A 22,563-nucleotide genomic window follows, 5' to 3' on the forward strand; every position below is an offset into this window, starting at 1 on the left:
GATTACGGATCAGAGTTACTATCAAGACAAGTCATAGCAATTTCCCTGGTGGTCCAGTGGCTAAGACTCCACCCTTCCAATGCAGGGGTCCCTGGTTCGATCCTTAGTCAGGGAACTAGATTCTACATGCCACAACTAAGACCCATCATAGCCTAATAAATAAATTAAAATATTTTAAAAAGACCAAATTCATAAAACAATACAAATATCTCTCAGCATCCATGATCCTGGCACATTGACGAGTTCTCTGTGCGTTGTCTTATTTACTTTTAACCTTTCAACGAAACTGTGAACCCCTGAATCAGAATGAACCATAAAAACAACAACCTAAACTTCATTTTGCTTTCCACCTAATGATAAACTGAATACAATGACTTTTATAAATAGTAGGTCCAGTTCAAACCAGTTCCTAATATCTACATTTCCGTAAGAAAACCACTTCATATATGCTTTTAACCAAGTTTTCTGTTCAACTGTAAATTGTAGATGAGGGGTGAGAGAGAAGTGGAACCTCTTTATGAAGCAAGCTGTCAAACTGCCACGAGGAGAAATAAGCTATTAAAGAGTATACTTTATTTAGTTAATGAGTCTATATAACCAACTAATACAGATTAAGCTTCATTTAAAAGGGGAGGGGATGGGGAAGGGAAGAGAACTCCGTGAGTGATGAGAGCTGGTTGCCAGGGAAACTTCCTCTATGAAAAAACAGTCACCCCACAGGGTGGTCATAATTTTTCTCCTTTTCAGTTTAATCCAAGTTGTAGGAAGCAGGAAGTCAAAGCGGGGGCGTTAATCTCTCTCCTCTAAAGGCTTATATAAGATGGCTGAGAAGGGAACTCTGTGCTTCCTTTCTCAGAAGTATAAACAGTCTTCTAAAAAATCTGAAAGAATATAACTCATTACCCAGACATCTGAGGATAAGTTGAAGCTCTAACCATTTCGGAAATTAAAGGAATTCTAGGCCCTTGAAAGATCTACATCATTTCACTGACTTGCGACCAAGGAATTCTGGATAAGTTTTCTACCCAAACGACCAATACCATAACGGTAACATTAAGGCATGGAATTCTATTGACTTGTTTGTAATTCTTAAAATTTTTCATTCCATACTTTATCTTCAAGAAGCTAAACAAGGGTTGGTAATTAGTGACTGGTTTGCCTTTATTCTTATTTCAATCAATTATTACTTTTTAAAGGATGAAAGCCGACGTGTGTGGCCAGAAGCCCTCGCACTATGAATGAGTCATTCACACCAAATGAAGTTTTATCAACTGACCCACAGGCCACTCATCCACCTGCTGCCAGGAGGATGTCAGGCCTGGAAAGAACCAAAGGGCCCCTACTCTGGAAAACCAGAGGACGTATGTCACAATGGTATTTTTCTAACCTTACAAAACAGAATTGGAACATGAAAATACTTTCTCAGCAGAGCCTGGGTTGAAATGGCATTTCATTCCTCTTAGTCCTGGCTGGTTTTCATTGTGTCCATTTCTGGGGAGCACAGATGATCTGCTTTCAAGCAACTTTAACATATTGGACACCTGAATATATATAGGTCATTAATCAAATGTATTTTTGGCCATGCTTAAAGTCACAGAAGTCTTGAAATCACAAGAACTAAAATGAGACACACTGTTCCTGGGCTTACTAGCCGAGATGTTCCTGCGAGTGTCAGGGAAGAACATGAGGATAATTGGCAGAGAAGCACAATTTGTTACAGCCACACAGATCTTCAATGGGAAAGCCAAGCTTCCTGGTTATCACAGTCCTCAGCAGCTATTAACTTCAATGTTCCCTCCTCCTTTTTTTATCTCCAGAATATAGAGAAGGGGTCTTATTTCAGTCTACCACTTGCTCTCTTGCTTGCATTATGGCAAAGGATGCCTCCTGTTCTAGCCTGATGTCTAAGCCCTTTGGTTTGGACATTCCTAGGCTATACACGGGAGAAGGCAATGGCACCCCACTCCAGTACTCTTGCCTGGAAAATCCCATGGACGGAGGAGTCTGGTAGGCTGCAGTCCACAGGGTCGACACGATTGAGCGGCTTTACTTTCATTTTTCACTTTCATGCATTGGAGAAGGAAATGGCAACCCACTCCAGTGTTCTTGCCTGGAGAATCCCAAGGACGGTGGAGCCTGGTGGGCTGCTGTCTATGGGGTCACACAGAGTTGGACACGACTGAAGTGACTTAGCAGCAGCAGCAGGCTATACACACACAGAATCCTTCAGTTTGGTTTAGTGATGTGGTCACAAGAAAATATAATTCTGCTAAGACTGAGGCACCAGTCCTGGTCATCCATCAACCATTTCACATTACAACAAAATGAGAAGCTCATCAATTCACAAAAGTTCTATAATCATATATTAAAGTCATGATGGAAATTAAACAGCATCTTTAATCTACTGCAAAGGCAAAATCCAGTAGGGAGAGAACAGGTGTAAACATTTCTGGCATACAATTCTGGAAGCACAATACAGGAAGCATTGTATTGAAAGGCTCTTTGTCATAATAGATGGTACGATATGTTTTTTTCCTGAGCGTAGACTCAATAAATCAGAGGGAATGGCTGACCCTGAATCAACATGAATTGCTCAGTGAGATTACTAAAGACCCAAATCATTAAGGACTCAGTTCGACAGTTGATATTAAAAATGAATCTGTTCTGAAAATGCACCATATCAGACCTTTTCTCATTTTGAGTCTGATATTATTTGTCAATGTAACGGCCTCTCTCTTAATCACATCTTCATGGTGGAAGATTTAGGCTCTGATTATGCTAAAAAAAAATAGAATTCTATGTTATATTGACAACTGATTCTCAATGCTTCAAAAATTATTGGTAGAAGAAAATAATTACTATTCCAGGCTGTCAATGAAAGATCCAGTGGCTGAAAGACCCAGAGGGTCTTAACCATCTGATAAGTGATTTACAATAAAGTCTTAAAACCCTGGGGTCCCTTAATTTAAAAAAATATATGGTTTAAGAAAAGAAATTCAAATAATATAAAAGGGTATATATTAAAAATAAGTTTTCTTCCTATTCTAAATATGAACGCTTTCCTCCAAGAATCAACTCTGAGCAGTTTTCTGAATATTCCTCTACACACTCCCTGTATATATAAGCATACATGTGCCTGTATAACCTATATAACCTTATTTAAAAACACAGGTATGGATACATGCTACAGGGACTTCCTGGTGGTCCAGTAACTTCCGGAATCCACACTTCCGCTGCAGGGGGCTCAGGTTTGATTCCTGGTCAGGAAACAAAGATCACACATGTGATGTGGTGTGGCCAAAAGACTTGTTTTTTTTCTTCTTAATGCACATGCTACATAATATTATGCACGGTGCTTATCAAAACCACCCATGTAAGCACTTAATGAAGTAACCTTATCCAGGGCATAACATTTCCATGTACCTACATGGTATAAATGGAACTTCTGATGTGGAAACAATGTTAATTTCTAGATGCAACTTGAGCATCTAGAAGCTTAGAATCAAGATGTCCCTGTGCAACTATGTTGTTTTACAGACAGACACCACTGCAGAGGTCTGACTGTTACTCACTGCTACTTGCTGTACTCTAACCCAGAAAACTGTTTCTTTCTCTGCACGGGATGCATCAACTCTCTGGGTCATATGCGGAGGGGTGGGGTGCTATAGCTGGGAGATGGATGGAACAAAATAAAATACAATTGAAGGGCCCTCAAAATCTCCTGCAAAACTGCCCTGAAGTGTCCAAAATTCCTGCTACTGTCCACTCAGTTGTCCTCAAGATACAAGTCCACCCACCTCCGGGCCCTTAGCAACCTTAATCTCCCATGTTTCCACCATTCAGAAACGCCATCTCCTCTAACAAGCTGGGCATGACTGAGAACAGGAGACAGTGAGTCACCACAGAGAGGGGCTGGGAACGGCTTTTCTGAATATAAATGTGCATAATTCAGAGGCTGGAAAACTATTCCTGGAATCAGATGATGAGCTGCTCAGACTCTTCATGAGGGGCGAGGGTCAATTTACTTAGTTAAGCAAACTGCTCTTGGGAAGGTAGATATTTGAGCAAAGTTAAACAGTCATTTAAACATTATTTTAGAACAATTCCATTATTTGCATGTACTTTAGTTTTTAGATACATGAATTAATAAATTCCAACTCTACTCAGGAATGGCTAAAAGATTTAGCCACCCCCTTCAAGGACCTCTATCAAGGGTTTATAAACTAAAATAGCTGGAGTCCTTTCTTCCAAATAACTTGGCATCAATCAGCAGGAAATGTTCTGGTTGGGACTGCTTCTGAAATGCTCACTTCCTCTGCACTGACCCCATATCTGACCCAACACACTTTCTCCCCCACTCCCCGTCCCCATTCCATCTGACCCTACAGAGATGCAGTTCAGACAGATGTTACCGATCCATCGAAATCCCCTGCTGACTTGAACTCCACTCATTCCAGGAGAAGAATGGTTTCTTAAAACTTTAAGATTTTAGAAAACACTTTCGGCCACATCCTAGTCCCTGAATGAGAGCCCCTCTGCCTACTCCTAAGCCTTACAAACTGGCTCTAGGTGGGCTCTGTGGTTAGTATACTAGTGATGTCTACATATATCATGCTCTCAAAGACAAGAAATTCCCCTTCTTTCATGATGCACTTTACTTAGGCGTCATTGGTTTGTTTTAAAGGCATCAGATGTCACATCTGTATGCAATGCAACTTCATCCCTATTTTACAGAGCACTCCTGCAACCATTATGAGTGGAAACACCATGTACAGCTGCCCTGAAATGTTTTCAATCTCATGTGCTTGTCACTACGGGGTCTGAATAAATGGTTATTGAGGGGTGATGAAAAGAAAGGTATGTTGAATGCAAATGCATATGGACACATTAGCTTATTAGGGTGTTATAAAAAATAAAATCCTTAGATTCCTAAATTCATTTGCTTAACAATCATTTTACGAATAATGATTTACTTAATAATCATTAATAATCAGAAATAATTTACTCAATATCAATAATCAGAAAAATTTACTTAATAATCACGAACCTTTTAAGTTCCAGGCATTTGAATAAATCTTGAAAATGCACAAATAAGACAATGCTTCAAGGGAGCTTACAGTTAGAAGAGGCACATGTGTAAGCAAATTAAGGGCAAAAAGAGTGCAATGAAATCATTTATGGGACAGTGGGAAAAGACAGGAAGGACTGGTTTAATTCCTAGAGATAAGGCAGATTAGAAAGAGAATTGCAGCAAGAACTACCGAATTACGTGAACTAACCAGCCTATTCAGAGACTGAAAGAAGCCACTGAAGTTAATAAAATCATACGATATCTGAATTTTTTATTTATGGGACTGACAACTGGCTTACCACATTCAGTTCAGTTCAGTTCAGTTCAGTCGCTCAGTCGTGTCCGACTCTCCGCGACCCCATGAATCACAGCACGCCAGGCCTCCCTGTCCATCACCAACTCCCGGAGTACACTCAAACTCTTGTCCACAGAGTCGGTGATGCCATCCAGCCATCTCATTCTCTGTCGTCCCCTTCTCCTCCCGCCCCCAACCTTTCCCAGCATCATTGGTATGTCAAAAAAAAAGAATTTTATTTAATAACTATCTTCAAAAAGAAACTTATTTCCAAAAAATAAATAACTTATATCCACATATATTAATTTTAAAAAAAACCAAACTTCTTTCTGTTGACTATATGAATATCAGAAAATAATGTAAGCAGAATAAATACTTTTGGAATATAGTCACCTATTTTGATTAATTTTAAATTCATATCCCTCTTTAAATCCATGTCTAAAGAGTTCACTTTTTGTAGACAACATATATGGGGGTCTTGTTTTTGTATCCATTCAGCCAGCCTTTGTCTTTCGGTTGGGCCATTCAACCCATTTACGTTTAAGGTAATTATTGATAAGTATGATCCCGTAGCCATTTTCTTTATTGCTTTGGGTTCAAGTTTATACACCCTTTCTGTGTTTCCTATCTAGAGAAGATCCTTTAGCATTTGTTGGAGACCTGGTTTGGTGATGCTGAATTCTCTCAGCTTTTGCTTGTCTGTAAAGCTTTTGATTTCTCCTTCATATTTGAATGAGATCCTTGCTGGGTACAGTAATCTGGGCTGTAGGTTATTTTCTTTCATCACTTTAAGTATGTCTTGCCATTCCCTCCTGGCCTGAAGAGTTTCTGTTGAAAGATCGGCTGTTATCCTTATGGGAATCCCCTTGTGTGTTATTTGCTGCTTTTCCCTTGCTGCTTTTAATATTTGTTCTTTGTGTTTGATCTTTGTTAATTTGATTAATATGTGTCTTGGAGTATTTCGCCTTGAATTTATCCTGTTGGGGACTCTCTGGGTTTCTTGGACTTGGGTGATTATTTCTTTCCCCATTTTAGGGACGTTTTCAACTATTATCTCCTCAAGTATTCTCTCATGGTCTTTCTTTTTGTCTTCTTCTTCTGGAACTCCTATGATTCGAATGTTGAAGTGTTTAACGTTGTCCCAGAGGTCTCTAATATTGTCCTCATTTCTTTTAATTCGTTTTTCTTTTTTCCTCTCTGTTTCATTTATTTCTATAATTCTATCTTCTAGCTCGCTTATCCTGTCTTCTGCCTCTGTTATTCTACTCTTTGTTCCCTCCAGAGTGTTTCTGATCTCATCTATTGCATTATTCATTGTATACCGACTCTTTTTTATTTCCTCTAAGTCCTTGTTAAACCTTTCTTCCATCTTCTCAATCCTTTTCTCCAGGTTACTTACCTGTAACTCCATTTTGCTTTCAAGATTTTGAATCATTTTCACCACCAAAATTTGAAATTCTTTATCAGGTAGATTCCCTATATCTTCCTCTTTTGTTTGTGTTGGTGGGCATTTTTCTTGTTCCTTTACTTGCTGGGTATTTCTCTGCCTCTTCATCTTGCTTATATTGCTGTGCTTGGGGTGGCCTTTCCCTCTTCTGGCCGTTTGTGGAGTTCTCTTTATTATGTAGTTTCCTCATGAACACCCGGGGCGGATTCATGTCAATGTATGGCAAAACCAACCAATATAATATTGTAAAATAATTAGCCTCCAATAAAAAATAAATAAAAAAAATTTTAAAAATGTTGATTAAGACAAAAAAAATAAAGAGTTCACTTTTTCTAATGTGGATCTATTATTTAAAATTTTTTCATAAAATTACTTACAGTTTTCAAAGTTGTATTTTACAATCACTAAATTTGAAACTGTGAACAACTTTAAGTGAATTTTTTCTATTAGCCATAATATTTTTAACTTAGAAAACACTCTTTATGTAACTGCTTCAATACCTATTACATTCAAAGTAAGTCCTCCTAAATAAACAAAAACATTCTCAACTGTAAATTTTAAGTCACAATGTATAAAGACTTCAGCCCAAGTATTTTTATACAGTTACTGTCATTTTGCTACCTTTCTTGAACAAATACTCTTTCTTTGATAAATACTACCCTCCTTTTAAAAGACAAGCCCTATCAAATGTGTCTCTATTGATAATTTTTTAAATGTTTCTCTACATGTGAAAGCTGCAAAACAGTCTTCCCAGTCTCAATCCCTTGCAGTACAGATACAAAGTTACCCAAGTAAAAATAGGAGTTCCACCAAGATGCTGCTCACAGAGTCAGTTATTCCAAAGGACAATCACAAAATTTGGCAACTATAAGAGTTTGTGTACATATATACAATGCATATGTATATGACATTACTTATATATGTATGTATACATATACATATATGTATATATAAAAGACTTTATTTGAGCTCTCATCACGTAATTTGTTCAGTTTCCTTCTTTCATAGGGATGTTTTCAAGTTTTGTCTTCAATAACTGCAATTTGCTAAAAATGTGAAAAGTTGCTATTGTTTTGCACTTAAATTGTGTTAATACTTTGGTGAAAGATTTCTAGCTGCTTTTTAAACTTATACAATCAAAATATGGGGGATTTGTTTACAAGAAGTTTGATACCATTTTAGTATACTTGTATTGATTTACAAAGTACCATCCTTAGAGGCGCATACAGTTCTAATATCCAATCGATGGAGCAGGTAGCTTAGAAGAACAACGCATGTCTGAAGTAAGGGGAAAACAAGAGAACGGAAGAAGAATCTTGCCAGAATCACGTGAAAAGAAAGCTGAGTGATGCTGGATTGTGCTGAGATTGGAGACCATTTAATTTTCAGCAGATCCAAGCCACCAGAATGTGTCCTATCTTCCACTGGTACCCAGCAGCCCTGATATACGAGCAGAAGTCACACTGATGTCAAGTTTTGCATCTGCAAGATGGATACAGCAGGCAAGGAAGGAAGGATGCTGGCAGGGGAGTGACCATGGAGATACTGGAAGGGTGCAGACTATATAAGGAAACCCAGGAGGGAGGCAGTGGGGGACCCCAATAATGCCAAAGAAGAGGCAAGAAATTTTAAAAATTGAGGGATTGTGGCCAGCTAGGCTGAGTATCGGAGAAGGCAATGGCAAGCCACTCCAGTACTCTTGACTGGAAAATCCCATGGATGGAGGAGCCTGGTAGGCTGCAGTCCATGGGGTCGCTAAGGGTTGGACACGACTGAGCGACTAAGTGACTTCACTTTTCACTTTCACACATTGGAGAAGGAAATGACAACCCACTCCAGTGTTCTTGCCTGGAGAATCCCAGGGACGGGGGAGCCTGGTGGGTTTCCGTCTATGGGGTCACACAGAGTCCGACACGACTGAAGTGACTTAGCAGCAGCAGCAGCAGCAGCAGCAGGCTGAGTATAGGTAAAAATTGATGTGTCAGACAACAAAGTCTTCAGTGTATAAAAGAAGGTGGGGTCAAACAGTACAAACTTTCAATTATAAATAAGAGGGAGGGATATAATTTACAACATGACAAATGTAAATAATACTGCTGTACATTACAAATGAAAGTTAAGAGAGTAAATCCTAAAAATTCTCATCACAAGTACCTATATGAAATGATGGATATTTATCAAAGGTATTGTGATACCACTTCATGATGTAAATGAATCAAACCATTGTTCTGTATACCTTCAACTTACACAGCCCTGTATGTCAACTCTATCTCAATAAAACTAGAAGGAAAGAAAGAAGATGCGGGATGACAGAAACAAGGAAGGCTGGAAGAAAACAAAGGTTGACAGTCTGAGCCTCAAAGAAGCAAGGGTTTTGATTTCAAGATGTAAAGTTAATTATCCAGATCTAGCAGAATTCTAAATGTCTGCTTCCAGACAGCAACCAGAGAATCTCTCTACAACCCCCAGCCATTCCCGCTCGCCCCGCCCTGTAAAACATCGAATTTCCTACACTAATTGGGGCTGCCAAACCAGCTACATCATCAACCTACCTTATTTATGAAGCCCCATGGATTCACAGAGACAGAACATGGTTTTTAAAAGAATCATCTTGGGAAATGGAGAGACTGGGCTAGCACATGCAGAAAACCAAACTACCGGATTCACCGAAGAATTGATGCTTTTGAACTGTGGTGCTGGAGAAGACTCTTGAGAGTCCCTTGGACTGCAAGGAGATCCAACCAGTCCATTCTAGAGGAGATCAATCCTGGGTGTTCATTAGAAGGACTGATGCTAAAGCTGAAACTCCAATAGTTTGGCCACCTCATGCGACGAGTTGACTCACTGGAAAAGACTCTGATGCTGGGAGGGATTGGCGGCGGGAGGAGAAGGGGACGACACAGAATGAGATGGCTGGATGGCATCACTGACTCGATGGACATGAGTTTGAGTGAACTCTGGGAGTTGGTGATGGACAGGGAGGCCTGGCGTGCTGTAATTCATGGGGTCGCAGAGAGTCAGACATGACTGAGCGACTGAACTGAACTGATGCTTCTTTCACACTAAGAAAATGGGGACAGCAAATGAAACAGACCACAGAACTTGAGACCTGAGACCTTAGGCTTGTCTGAAACAAGAAAACAACAACAATAAGACTCTTCCACTTTACAGACAAACCAGGGAGGCCAGGTGCTGAGCCTCATCAGAGGCAGAAGATGGCCCGGTACCCATGGTTCTTTCCATTTGTAGCATCCTTATATTAATTTCTTAAATAAACCCCATGAAGTGAAGTGAAGGGAAAGTCACTCAGTCATGTCCAACTCTTTGTGACCCCATGGACTATACAGTCCATGGAATTTTCTAGGCCAGAAGTGGAGTGGGTAGCCTATCCCTTCTCCAGGGGTTCTTCCCAACCCAGGGATCTAACCCAGGTCTCCCACGTTGCAGGTGGATTCTTTACCACCTGAGCCACAAGGGAAGCCCAAACCCCATGAGATCACCCCCAAATCTCCTTCCAGATGCTGGACAAAATCTCCAATGGAACAGGAGGGAGTTTACACTGAATAGCCTTAACCTTCCCCATGAAATAATCTGAAAAACCATTTGGATTTCCATGATCCCAAGGAAAGGGCAGTGATTCCCTCAAAAGGACAGAAGTTGGTGTTGAATTCAATTATTTCCAAGGTTATCTTGGGCTCTACCCCAGGACTTAAATAGTGTCTTTGCCATGCAGGAACTCAGATTTAAATCAGCAATCCAGGACGCAGTCACTTAAAAGTAAATGTGCTGCGACACAAGCAAACTGTGGAGTGTTCTGGAACTCCCCCCTTCAGACCTCCTCTCCGCTACACCCTCCTCCTCCTGAATCCAGGCCCCACTCGACGTGCGCCCCACTGGGGCCCTTCTGCGGAGCTGCTCACCTGCGCCCTGCCCCGAGCGGCCTCTCAGGCCCCCGACTGTCCCCTACTATGGGGCGCGCCTGCTCCACGCTCACCCTGCGCCTGCCGTCACGCCGCTGGGATGTTTGCTATGACAGCCACATGCAGGGCTGGCCACAGCGAGGGCTACGCCAAGTGCAAAATGAAACCCAATGCCTCTTGCTCAAACACCAGGAAAACTTACCCCCCTATCTTATACTATCTCTCACTCAACCTGTTATGGTGCCTTTTTCTTTTTTTACATTACTTAACATCATGCTCCTTCGGTCATGGGGACACTCACCTGTGGGGTGAATGCAGACCCCACAGCACCTGCAGTTCCACTTGCACTGGGCTGTGGGCTGCAAACATCTGACCAGAGGCCCCACCATGCCCAGATCCCCACGGGGTGGGAGCAGGGGAGGAGGTGGCAGGTGGGAAGACAACAGGAGGTGGAACTTAGTATAAGCCGATGCTCCAAGTTCCCGGGACTTCACTTACGAAACACAGATTCAGAGTCACTCACTGCTACATTTAGAATGGATAACCAACAAGGACCTACTGTACAGCACAGGGAACTCTGCTCAGTGTTATGTGGCGGTCTGGATGGGAGGGGGACATGTCTGTGTATAGCTAAGTCCCTTTGCTGTCCACTTGAAACCATCACAACATTGTTAATCAGCTATATTCCAATACAAAATACAAAGGTTTTATTTAAAAAAGAAAAAAAAAAGAATTTTAAGATGGCAAGTACAAAATACTGAACTCCAAGAGTGGGGGCTTTTATGGGTGCGGGGCTCTGTGAGCCACACCAGTGAAGTCAGGACTGGTCATGTGGTTCACAACCTTACTTCCTTCAGGTCTCTGCTCAAATGTCACCTCTCAGAAAGGTCTCCCCTGACCATGTGTATAAAAGAGCAAACCACTCACCCACCTTTCAGAATTCCACATCCTGCGACTCTCCTTTTCTCGATAGACCTTACCACTGCCTGGTAGATGGGAACTTGTTTATGAAGTGACCTGTTCATCTGTTGTCTGTCTCTCCTGCTATAATGTTTACTCTGTTGAGGAAGGGAGTTCGCAGTATTCATTGTTACATCTCCTGGGTTAATAAACCCAGACGTATGGCAGGGGCTCCAGAAGCACCTGCTGAGTACATGAATGAATGGTTATTAAGTTGCACAGCGACCAGGACAGGCTGTAAATGTACAGAATTTCAGGAAAGAGTGAGTCTTTGTGAGCTGGGGCCCCGGGACCACAGTGGGTACACAGTTTACTTTCTAAAGAGGAGCAATTTTATGACTGCTTTCTTCAAGGTTTGTGCAGAATTCTCTAAGGTCAAGGTCACACAGAAGGCTCTAGTGGAGGTGACACCCTTGGGTGGAAAGTCATTAGGACTTAGCTTAATGGATGTGCTAGGCATAAGGGGGTTGTGCTCCAGGCTGAAGGTCTGTTTTTTGTTTTTTTTTTTTTTTTAAAGAAGCATTAAAGAGTCTGGGTGGGATATGAAGGGTTTAGTCTGATGGTCCAAGAGAAAAGAGAGGGTCCAGATGCCTCAGAAGAGGAAAAAGAGCCTGGGAAGACTATAGAGAAACTCTGAGGCTAGGACATCCACATCCTATTTGCAGAACATGAGAAAATCGGTTTGCTTGGAGTAGAGAGTCTGGTTCTTTTAATAAGTCACCAAATGGAATTGTAATTCAGGGGCATCTTATACTAGAATGTCTAATCTGATATTTGCAGAAATTTATTATATTGATTAATTTATATGCATGTTTTTTACAAGCCTCGAATGTTTATCTATTAGAGAATTAGAAGCAATGAAGTCCACAGAGATATCTCTATTTTTTAATTTTATAAGCTCCAATTGCTGACTCTACACCATCGCGTGTATCCTTAAATCAAATAAGTACGTGTACAATGTGTAAGTTAGTAAGTGGGTAATTTCTGAAATTGATGTTTTATATTCTATGGATGCCTCTACTTTTTATATACATTTATGGATTCTCAAATTTGAATCCATATGAGTGACCAGATGCAACCTATCAAAATTTTTACGATTATTCTAAAATGTATATGGTAGCGGTAGTTTAGTCGCTAGGAATTTTAAATTGTGCATACTTTATAGAACTCATTAGATTTCATGAAAGTAGTTCAACTTTGTTCAAACTGCATAAAATGGGTAAGATGTTGTTTGTGCTATGTTTAATTGCTCAGTTGTGTCTGACTTTTTGTGACCCCATGGACTGTAGCCTGCCAGGCTCTGCTGTCCATGGGGATTCTCCAGGCAAGAACACTGGAGTGGGTTGCCATGCCCTCCTCCAGGGGATCAGGAATCGAACCCAAGTCTCCCACACTGCAGGCCGGATTCTTTACCATCTGAGCCACCAGGGAAGCCTAAGAATACTGGAGCGGGTAGCCTAGCAATTGAACCAGGGTCTCCTGCATTGCAGCCAGATTCTTTACTAGTTGAGCTACTGGGGAAGCCCAAGATGTTGTTTAGGATAAAATTATAATGTATCAACCATGATTGCATTAAAACATGATTATAAAGTCAAACTGCAATAAGAGAGAATGAAGGACATTATATGTTGATAAAAGGATCCATTCAACAAGAAGACACAAGCCCCAAACATGTATCATGGCAGAGGTCCAAAATACATGAAGCAAACATCAAAAGGATTGAAGAGAGAAGCAGTTCTATAAAACTAGAAGGAGACTTCAATACACTACTCTCCATAATAAACGGAACAGCCAAACAGCACATCAATAAGGAAATAGAGGCTTTGAACATCGCTACAACCCAACTGAACCCAAGAGACACACACAGACTATACCACCCAGCAACAGCAGATGCACATTTTTGTCAAGTTCAGATGGAACATTCTCCAGGATATATTAAGAAACAAAACACAAAAAATTAAATTTTAAAAGAATGAAGTCATACAAAGTTTCTTTTATGATCACAAGGGAAAGAAACTAGAAATCAACAGCAGAAGGAAAGCTGGAAAATTCATAAATATGTAGAAATTAAACAACACACCAAGTCAAAGAAGAAATCACAAGGGAAGGGAGAAACTATCTTGAGACAAGTGAAAATGGAAACACAATATACCAAAAATGGGATTCAGCAAAAGCACAGCTAAGAGGAAAATTTATAGCTGTAAATGCTTACTTAAAAAAAAATCTTAAAATAAAAGATCTAAAAAATGTGATTGTATTTTGGCAATTTCACAGTTGAACCTAGTGAAATCGGTCCATGATTATACTGGGTCTCGGCTTTTTTCTTTTCTTTTCCTTCTTAACTCGCTAAACTCTTTAACTCTCAGTAGGTTTTTCAGTGGCAGGAAAGACAATAAAGCCATATTAAGTAATTAGCCTGGAGGATGACAGAGTAGCAGCAGCTGCAGTATTGGGTTTGTCTCTGCCAAGGTCTCCAGCCATATCTCCCACCAAGAGGACACACCATCCCCAATCCCAGCCAGCCTGAAACCCCACAGGACTAAAACCACATACAGCCTGAGCCCCCAAAGACATGTCCCTACAGACTGAGCACATTACAGAAGGCTCCTTTCACAGACCGAACCCTCCGTGGATTGAACTCCTTACGACAGACTGCACCCCCTGAAACAACGGACTGCCACAGACGGGACCCCCTTCATTCCAAACCCTTCGAAGACTGGACCTCCCCCAACACTGGACCCCTCACAGCCTAAACCTCCCACAAACCGAACACACCAAAGACTGAACCCCCCGTAGGCCACACCCCTTGAAGACCAGACCCCCCTTATTGATTAGACGCCTCATATTCTAAACCCCTCTCAGACTGGACTCCCACAGACGGGACCCCTCACAGACTAAACCTCTCACAAACTGGACCCCCACAGGCTGAGCCCCTCACATCATACCCAGGCTCCTTAAAGCCTCTCTGTGAACCAGCCTTTCAGCCTTGCATGTTATGATGGCTCCTCTGCAAAGAGAGCCTTGGATTCCCCCAGCCACACCTCACGTGGGTCCCCCAGCCCCCTGCCCACCCACCCAATACTGAACAGAAGTCACAGGTCCTCTGGGCTCTCAATTAGCGCCTGCTGTGAACAGAGATAAGACTTTAGTAATCTATATGTAAATATACTAAGGTGTCATAGTCAGAAGCACTTTTGTCTTCATGATTATGCTTGGCTACTTACAAAAGACTTTCTATTGGGAGTCATAATTTGTGTTCTAATTAAAACTGTTTCTGGGAACACACAGTATGAATTATGAATACAATATCCACATGAAGCTAACACTGACAAACCACAAACAAGGAACTATTAAAACAGCTTCGTACACCAGCTAATGAAGTAGATAAATCATATTTTCTCTTGGAAGCTGCATATATTTTTGTGTCTTGGACTGCTCAGGAATCAAATTACCATTCTTTAAAGAATATGTGTTTAATCACTAGTTTTCAGGCTCAGCGGGTAACTAGCTGTACACATTTAATGCTATCATGGAATAAAAGGAATATTATAAATATCTTTATCTTATGTGGTATATGCCAATGCAGAAAGTCACAATATTGATAAAACACGTTCATTCATTTCTTCATTAACTGAAAAAATTATTTAAGAAAGAGACACAATCATTGCTGTGAATGAACTGAGATTGCTTTAGCGTTTCCTATGATATCATTTAGTAAAATTTCCCCTCACAAACTACTACAAAATAGAGGGCATTTTATAGTTAGCTAAGCTTTTATGAAATCCTAAGTAATACATTTTTCCAGGTAAACTGAACTACTCACATTAATATTACCTACAAGATTCTTTCCTAGAAAATGTCATCAGTGTATTGTATTACGTTGATTAAGTGTATCCCCTGGGTCACCCTCTGGCTTGGATGAAGGATCCAACATTTCTGCTCAGGTTCTTCATGTAAAATTGGGATAAGAGATGCTCCTTGGGGTAAGAATTGAATGAGTGAATAAATGCTAACCACTTTTCCTTTTATATGTGATCATTAAAGGAACAACTGTTTGCTAAGTGCCCACCATAGGGTGCAAGCACGTTTCTAACCGAAGAACAAAGCGGAGGGACATTTTCTGACGGTGGTACAGAGAAAAATCCAGCTGGGAAGAGGACAGGGAATGAATGAACATGTGGCAGGAGACGGGAAGAGAGGGGCTGTTTCACGGGGAGTTGGGGAACAGCTCACTGGAAGAGTGGCATTTGGTAGAAATTCTAATATTTCTAGTATTCCCATGACAGCGTGAAGATACTGAAGAGACAGAGTTCCAAGCAGAACAAAGGTCCACCGGGGCGCTGGCACAGTGTTTGAGGAGCAGCACGGTGAATGAAACAATGCAGCTGAATGAAGTAATGGCAGAGGAGTGGGAGATGAGGTCAGAGAGGTGACCAGGGTGTCTGGACACGGAAGAGCCTGCAGACTGCTTCAAGGACTTGGTCTCAGGACCTTCCCTGGCAATGCAGTGGTTACGACTCCGTGCTTCCACTGGCTGGGGCTCTGGGTTCTGAAACGGGAAGCCAGTGGGAGCTTTCCACAGAGGCATAACAAGGTCTGGCTAACACACTGAGAAAGAACAGTGCAGTGGGGCAAGGCTGGGGGCGGAAAGATGAGTTTTATTCATGGTGGTGATGATGGTGAGAAAGCGGCTTAATTCTAAGGACAGTCTCGAGTGGGTAACCACAGGGTGTGCCGACGGATGGGATGATGGGGCACGAGAGAATAAAGGATGAGTCAAGAAGGACTTTGCCTCTGGCCTGAGCAACTGGAAGAAAGTACCATTTGCTGAGATGAGACCGACAGCAGGAGAAGCAGATTCTGTGGAACGTTCAGGAGTTTATTTCAAATCTCATGAGTGAGTAATACTCATGACACGGCCAAGTGGAGCCACTGAGCAGACAGTTGGATATACAGCCTGGATGGAGGGAAGGGGTCCAGACGGAGGACACAAATTCAGGAGTTACCCACATACAGACATTTAAGCCTAACTCAAAATATGATACAATTCAACTCAACACGAGGTATAAACTCATTCTTTAAAAAGTATTCTGATTTGTCCTTTGAATTTTATCAGCCTGAAGTGTATTTCGCATCCTAAGTTGTTACAGATGTGGAAGCGGGGGAGGTGAGGGTGGTCTTTTATCATCTCTAGGTATGTGAGCTAATATTCAACAAAGTCAGGCCAGAAATAAAGTTTAAACAAACTGACTTTTCTGCTATAACTTACCCCAGTGTCATTTTTAACTTCACACTATCTAAAGAAGAATGTTCCAAAAAGAACTATTCATTATGCTGTACACCTAAAATGTATATGAAGTTATAAGCCAATTATCTCTCAATAATCACAAAAAGAACTAAAACAGAGAAGCAAGTTCTAGAAAATAGCATTCTGAAAAAACAAAACAAAGATATTTGTCCCCAAACCCAAATAAAATTTAAATATAGACCTCTGTAAACAATCTAGTCTCTTTTGCTGCAACAGAAACGTAACGAGTATGCTACACACTCAGAGTCGAAACAGCAATTAGCTAAGTAATAAAATCACGGGGCTGAGCATCCTCTATTACAGCTGAGTGTCAATGACCAAGATGACGTTTCCCAGGAAACCAGAAACCTCCCAGGCACAAATATTGTGAAATACAGTTCCCCTCAAATGATGTGTTCTAGATCAGCCCCGAGTATTTAGAAAATAAGGACTTTCTACACTCTTCAGAAACAAACAAACAAAAAAACCCAAACCTCCTTCTGCTGATCAAGGCAGAAAAGACACGGGGGTCTTGGGAACAAAAACTATTGAGACTTATCAATAAAAACTAAAACACAACAACAAAAACAATAAGCCCACAAAATCCTCCACCTGACCAAAGATTTTCCCAGGGATGTATTCTGATGTATCAAAGGTTTTCTGTCATTGCTTTTTTCCTTCTTTCCTTCCTCCTCTCTCCCTCGTTTCTTTCTTTTTGTCATTGCTTTAAAGAAATATCACTGGTTTAGATAACAAATGGAGAAGAGGAAGGAATAAGAAAGGTCAATCTCAATTTTTAAAATATCTGACATAAAATACTTTAAAGGAATATAATTATGACATTAAAATACACTTAATATTTAGGACTAAACTATCAACATTTTACCAAATACAATTCCTTAGAGGACCAACGAGAATTAATGTCAATTGCAGATGACATGACTGTTTAGATAGAAAATATTAAGGAATCCACAAAACAACTACTCCAACCTGTAAGTCAATCTAGCAAAGTTGTAGGTTAATGTACAAGAATCAATTGTATTTTTATACAATTATATATACTATATATATAATAGCAGCGAGTCAATGAAAAAATGAAATAAATCAGAGGATTGAAAAGAGAAAATATTTCAGAATAAATTCAACAAAGACAATGGAAGATTTACACACTTACAATAACAAAATAGTAAGAGAAATATTTCAAAGTTTGTCCCATTCTGGACGCTTTCATGCTCTCCTGCCAGCCTAACTTTACATACGCTTCTGTTCCTAAGTATACAAGCAAGCTGGTTAGAAAGGCAGAATTCAAATGTACTTGAACTTTATCTCATAAAATTAAAGACCATCTGCAGAGACAAACTGACAAAATAATATAATTCCATAAAGAAATTAGTCTGCACTGAGGACTTATTATTTATGACAGATTATTTCTCACACATTTTTCTCTCTCAATACTCACTATAGTCCTTTATGTAAATATATTATTATTATGTAAAATTTTTTCCAGTAAGGAAACGGAGACTGAGAAAGGCCCAGTTATTTGCCAAAATACACCCAGCTATTAAGAGGCAGAGCTGAGACACATATATTTGGGGTGCTTTCCACTTATTTAGTGACATTACCATAAACAGAGAACTTAAAGCAAGTGAATACATATAGTTTTGGATTCAACTATCAATACTTTGGGGGTTTTTTGTATCACCAATAAAAAAGCACACATTTAAATATACTACTGACATTTTGTGGGGCTTTTTCTTGTCACCAAAATGTCCTGTTTTTCCTACAGGGCAGTCAGTATTTGGTGGAAAGGTGATTCACCTGCTTCTTTAAGAGGTGATGTTGTATAAAACAAAATTACATGAGCTTCTAGGAAGTACATGAGACTTGGGGAGAACTAGAAATGTGCTAAATTATAAAACAAACAATAGCACAGAACTAGGAAAGACCACACTTACGATATTGAAAATTTAACATGGAACCAGCAGTCATTGCCTATTGTATGGCAGACAACACCACACAAACCTGTAAAACTGCTTGTCACCATCTCAGACTGTCACTCGTCAGAGAAAAAACACCCACATGCTTCCAACCTAGACACTTTTAGAAGTATCTATACAAAAATCTCATAATCTACTAAAAATACTTTAAATAATGAAATAGTAAACAAATGTATTGATGAACAGCTATTTGCATGTTAATATGATTCCAAGTTAATACACTGTTTAAACATAAGGAAAAGGAAAATCAATTAAAAAAATAAACTGTTAGCCTGACCTTCAAATATTTTACCTTTGGAAATCCAAAGTCTGAAAATCATTAATAAGTAACAAAATTTATATATTTTGACCTTCAACAAAAATCGCCTTTGGTCATTAAGCTCAATAGCACAGTGTTCCAGAATTTACTCAAGTCATGGTAAAAATGTAGCACTCTGATCCACTTTCCATCACTTAATGCTAACAAATTTAATCCTAGGATACTCCTACGAATTATATCACTTAGAAGAAAGCATTTGTGTAAGTGAGGAGGCTAATTTCATCTCACATTTTAAAAAACAAATGTTCAAGTGAAGTCTCTACCTAGATATTCAGCTTTCTTATTTCTTCCACCTTCTGGTAAGCTCCAGAGTTACTGGAATGCAGAAATATTCTAAAGGGGGACTATGTTAATGGCATAGTCTGACTCCAATTATATGTCTCTTGTGTCTGGCATAAATCTCATGCACTTTCATCTGCCAGCAGCAGAAGAGGAGAAGGGAAGGGACAGAACACAGAGCTGCCATCTGCTGCTACCCCCAGCTCCTTAGAAATGAAGACAAGGCGGGGAGTTTCTCCTGGAGACAGAAGCAGTGTGTACTTCCCAGCGGGACCATGAAGTGCTTCCAGGAAGCAACATTTGGACCTCGCACATTAAAAAGCAAAAGAAGAATTTTCCTGGAGGTCCTGTGATTAAGAAGCTGTGCTTTCACTGAAGGGGGCATGGGTTCAATCCCTGGTTGGGGAACTAAGATCTTGCAAGTCATGTGGAAATAATAAACAAATAAAACTAATTTTTTTTAATCCACACTTAAAAAAAATTTACAAGAGACATCCTAAATAGAGTGACCCTGCAACAGTAGCACTGGTTTCCATTATGAGAAGATTTTCAGATCCAGTAGCTGCAGATGAGAGCAAGTGAGGTCTCAAGGTCACTGTCCTTAGACAGACACATTCTTAACCCAGTGTCCCTCAGTTCCCACCACCCCCTGGGGGTCTTACTGACCCATTCCATTAGTTCGTTTCACAACCTGGCCCTTTAGGCATCTGAGTTTGCAACCCCTGGTCTGCAAGCAATTAAACAGTTAAACACAGTACTTACAGCTGCATGACCAAGTACAAGTGATTTGGGCTTTCGTAGATGTCTTCCAGGGCCACGATGTTCTCATGCTTAATCCTGAAAGAAAAAAAAAGTGCACACATGGAATAAGTACAATGAGACATGTAAGTACAAAGAGACATGCTATCTTTAAAAAAAAAACAACACATGTCACAATAGCAAAAAGTTCTAAGACACACTCTAAGGTGATGTGTTAAGATGCCTCTTCGTGTTTTCCCCAGACTTTTTTCCCCGACTCATCTTCCATGTTCTCTGCTCTTCTCTGGAGGCTCTGTATCTGATCACGTAGCAATACAGGATAACCATCACTGCTTCCCTGTACACCCTACCCCTCTAGCATTTATTCACATGAATCCCAGGAATGGGTCAAAATCCTGCTATCTCGCAGGGCCTACTCTGGACTGCTGCGCCAAGGAGCATTTACTTGTTCCCTCTTTTGCAGCCTCACAACGGCCATCACAGACTGACCTGAACAGCCCATTGTATGCACATCCATCCCCACAACAGGCTGGATGTTCCAGGGATCAGTTTCACCTTCAGGTTTCTGACTCCAGGGTAAGTAATGGAAAACTAGACTGACCACCTCATTGGGGTTCTAGTCACCATCATCCTCAAAGGGCAGTTCAGTACCCCAAGCAAACTAGACTGATGCTTCCCCAAGAGTGCTTCCCAGACAGGCAGCACCAGCATCTCCTGGGAGACGGTGAGAAATGCAAATTCTCCTCAGACAGAATCAGAATCTCTGAGGCGGGACCCCAGGAACCTGTTTTAACAAGATGCTCAGATGATCGGTCTGCCCGAGGGGAGGTGGAGGAATTCTGTGTGATGACAGGGCTTCTCAAAGGGCACACAGGAATCTCTGGGGATTCTGGTCCCACTGCACATTCTGATTCAGTGGATTCTGGGCAGGGCCTGAGAGCCTGGCATTTCTAACAAGCTCCCAGGAGATGCTGCTGCTGCTGGTCTACAGACCACACCGGCAGCAGCAAAGTCCTAACGATAGAACTAAAAGAGAAGAAAACAGTCTAATTCTTGCCCTTCGAACTACCAATTAGGAATGGCTTCTGCTCAGAACGTAAAACTTGGTGTTTATTTAAAACATTTGAGAGAAGAATCATTTCATTATGAGCTAATTAGCTCTTACCACAAACTTCTTCTTTGAAATGACTGCTGAGCCGTTTAAAAGCAAGCACTGAACAGGTAGGTTCCTGTGAATCCCTGAAAATAGGCATGACATCCTATTCATCCTGTTTCCCCATAGTACCTAGCACAGAGCCGCTTGACAGCGTAGAGCTGCTTTGCTCTTCAACAACGAGTCATTATTTATTTAGGGAAAATAAATGCAATTTTCCTAAGTGTGAAATGTCTACCCCTCAAAAGAAGTTTATCAGATAGAACAAACCAGAATATGATCTTCCTTTTGAGCAGACGAAACAAGAGAACAAAATAATTAACTGAGAGAGGCTATGCTTTGCTTTGATCACTGCAGGTCTTATCAGTCAATGCAGTGATGTGTAGGAAGTGAGAATACAAATTATCCCAAATTCACATTTCATCTGATTCCAAGGCAGAGAACCTAATTATCTGTTAGCAGTGGCTTCTGTGGTCCCTGAGCAAAATAATATCAGTAATGTATCATATGAACCAAGTAAACTATTCCACCAAGGAAACCATGAGAGAGTAACCTGGCACCCCTGACACCCCAGATGTTTGTGGAATTATCATTATTGGACACATGTGAAAAAATATGACAAAAACAGTACGGAGTACATGGACTTCCCCCTTTGCCAATTAAAAAAATTGCCATTGGAATCCATCACATAGGCACAAATATCTTCTTTCAGTGAAGTTTACTAAGGAGTTAATTAAGAGCTTAGACTTATGGGAATGTGAAAGGAATGGGGTTTATATGGAGAACTGCCAGATAAAACACAAGACACTCAGTTACATTCAATTCTAGATAAACAATGATTACTTTTACAATATAAATGTGTCCCAAATACTGCACTGCAGTTTATCCGAAATACAAATTTAAGTGGGTGCTAAATATGGCCACTCAAGTACATGAATCACAATCGATGAGCCTCCAAGCTGGGCTTGGGGGTTGCACCTAGAATCTCAGCTTCCCTCAGAGGTTCGGCCAAGAAATCAATTTAAACCCTGGACTACAGCCATTAATACAGATTCAACTATATACAAAGAGTCAAC

At 40.5% G+C, this 22,563-nt stretch overlaps 1 protein-coding gene across 3 annotated transcripts in view; it reads right to left on the minus strand.

Annotated features, from left to right (window-relative positions):
* The window catches only part of CAMK1D (calcium/calmodulin dependent protein kinase ID), a 408,921-nt gene that overhangs the window by 144,227 nt on the left and 242,131 nt on the right, over nt 1-22,563 (minus strand). For all 3 annotated transcript variants that reach the window (XM_088844185.1, XM_055427668.2, XM_055427673.2), the window contains one exon: nt 20,338-20,412. In XM_088844185.1, coding sequence (XP_088700311.1) covers nt 20,338-20,412 — 75 coding nt within the window. The remainder of the gene's footprint in view (nt 1-20,337; nt 20,413-22,563) is intronic.

The sequence above is a fragment of the Moschus berezovskii genome, chromosome 15 (assembly GCF_049115385.1).
Source record: "Moschus berezovskii isolate FMDL1 chromosome 15, NW_MosBer_1.0, whole genome shotgun sequence".
In the NCBI taxonomy this organism is placed as follows: domain Eukaryota; kingdom Metazoa; phylum Chordata; class Mammalia; order Artiodactyla; family Moschidae; genus Moschus; species Moschus berezovskii.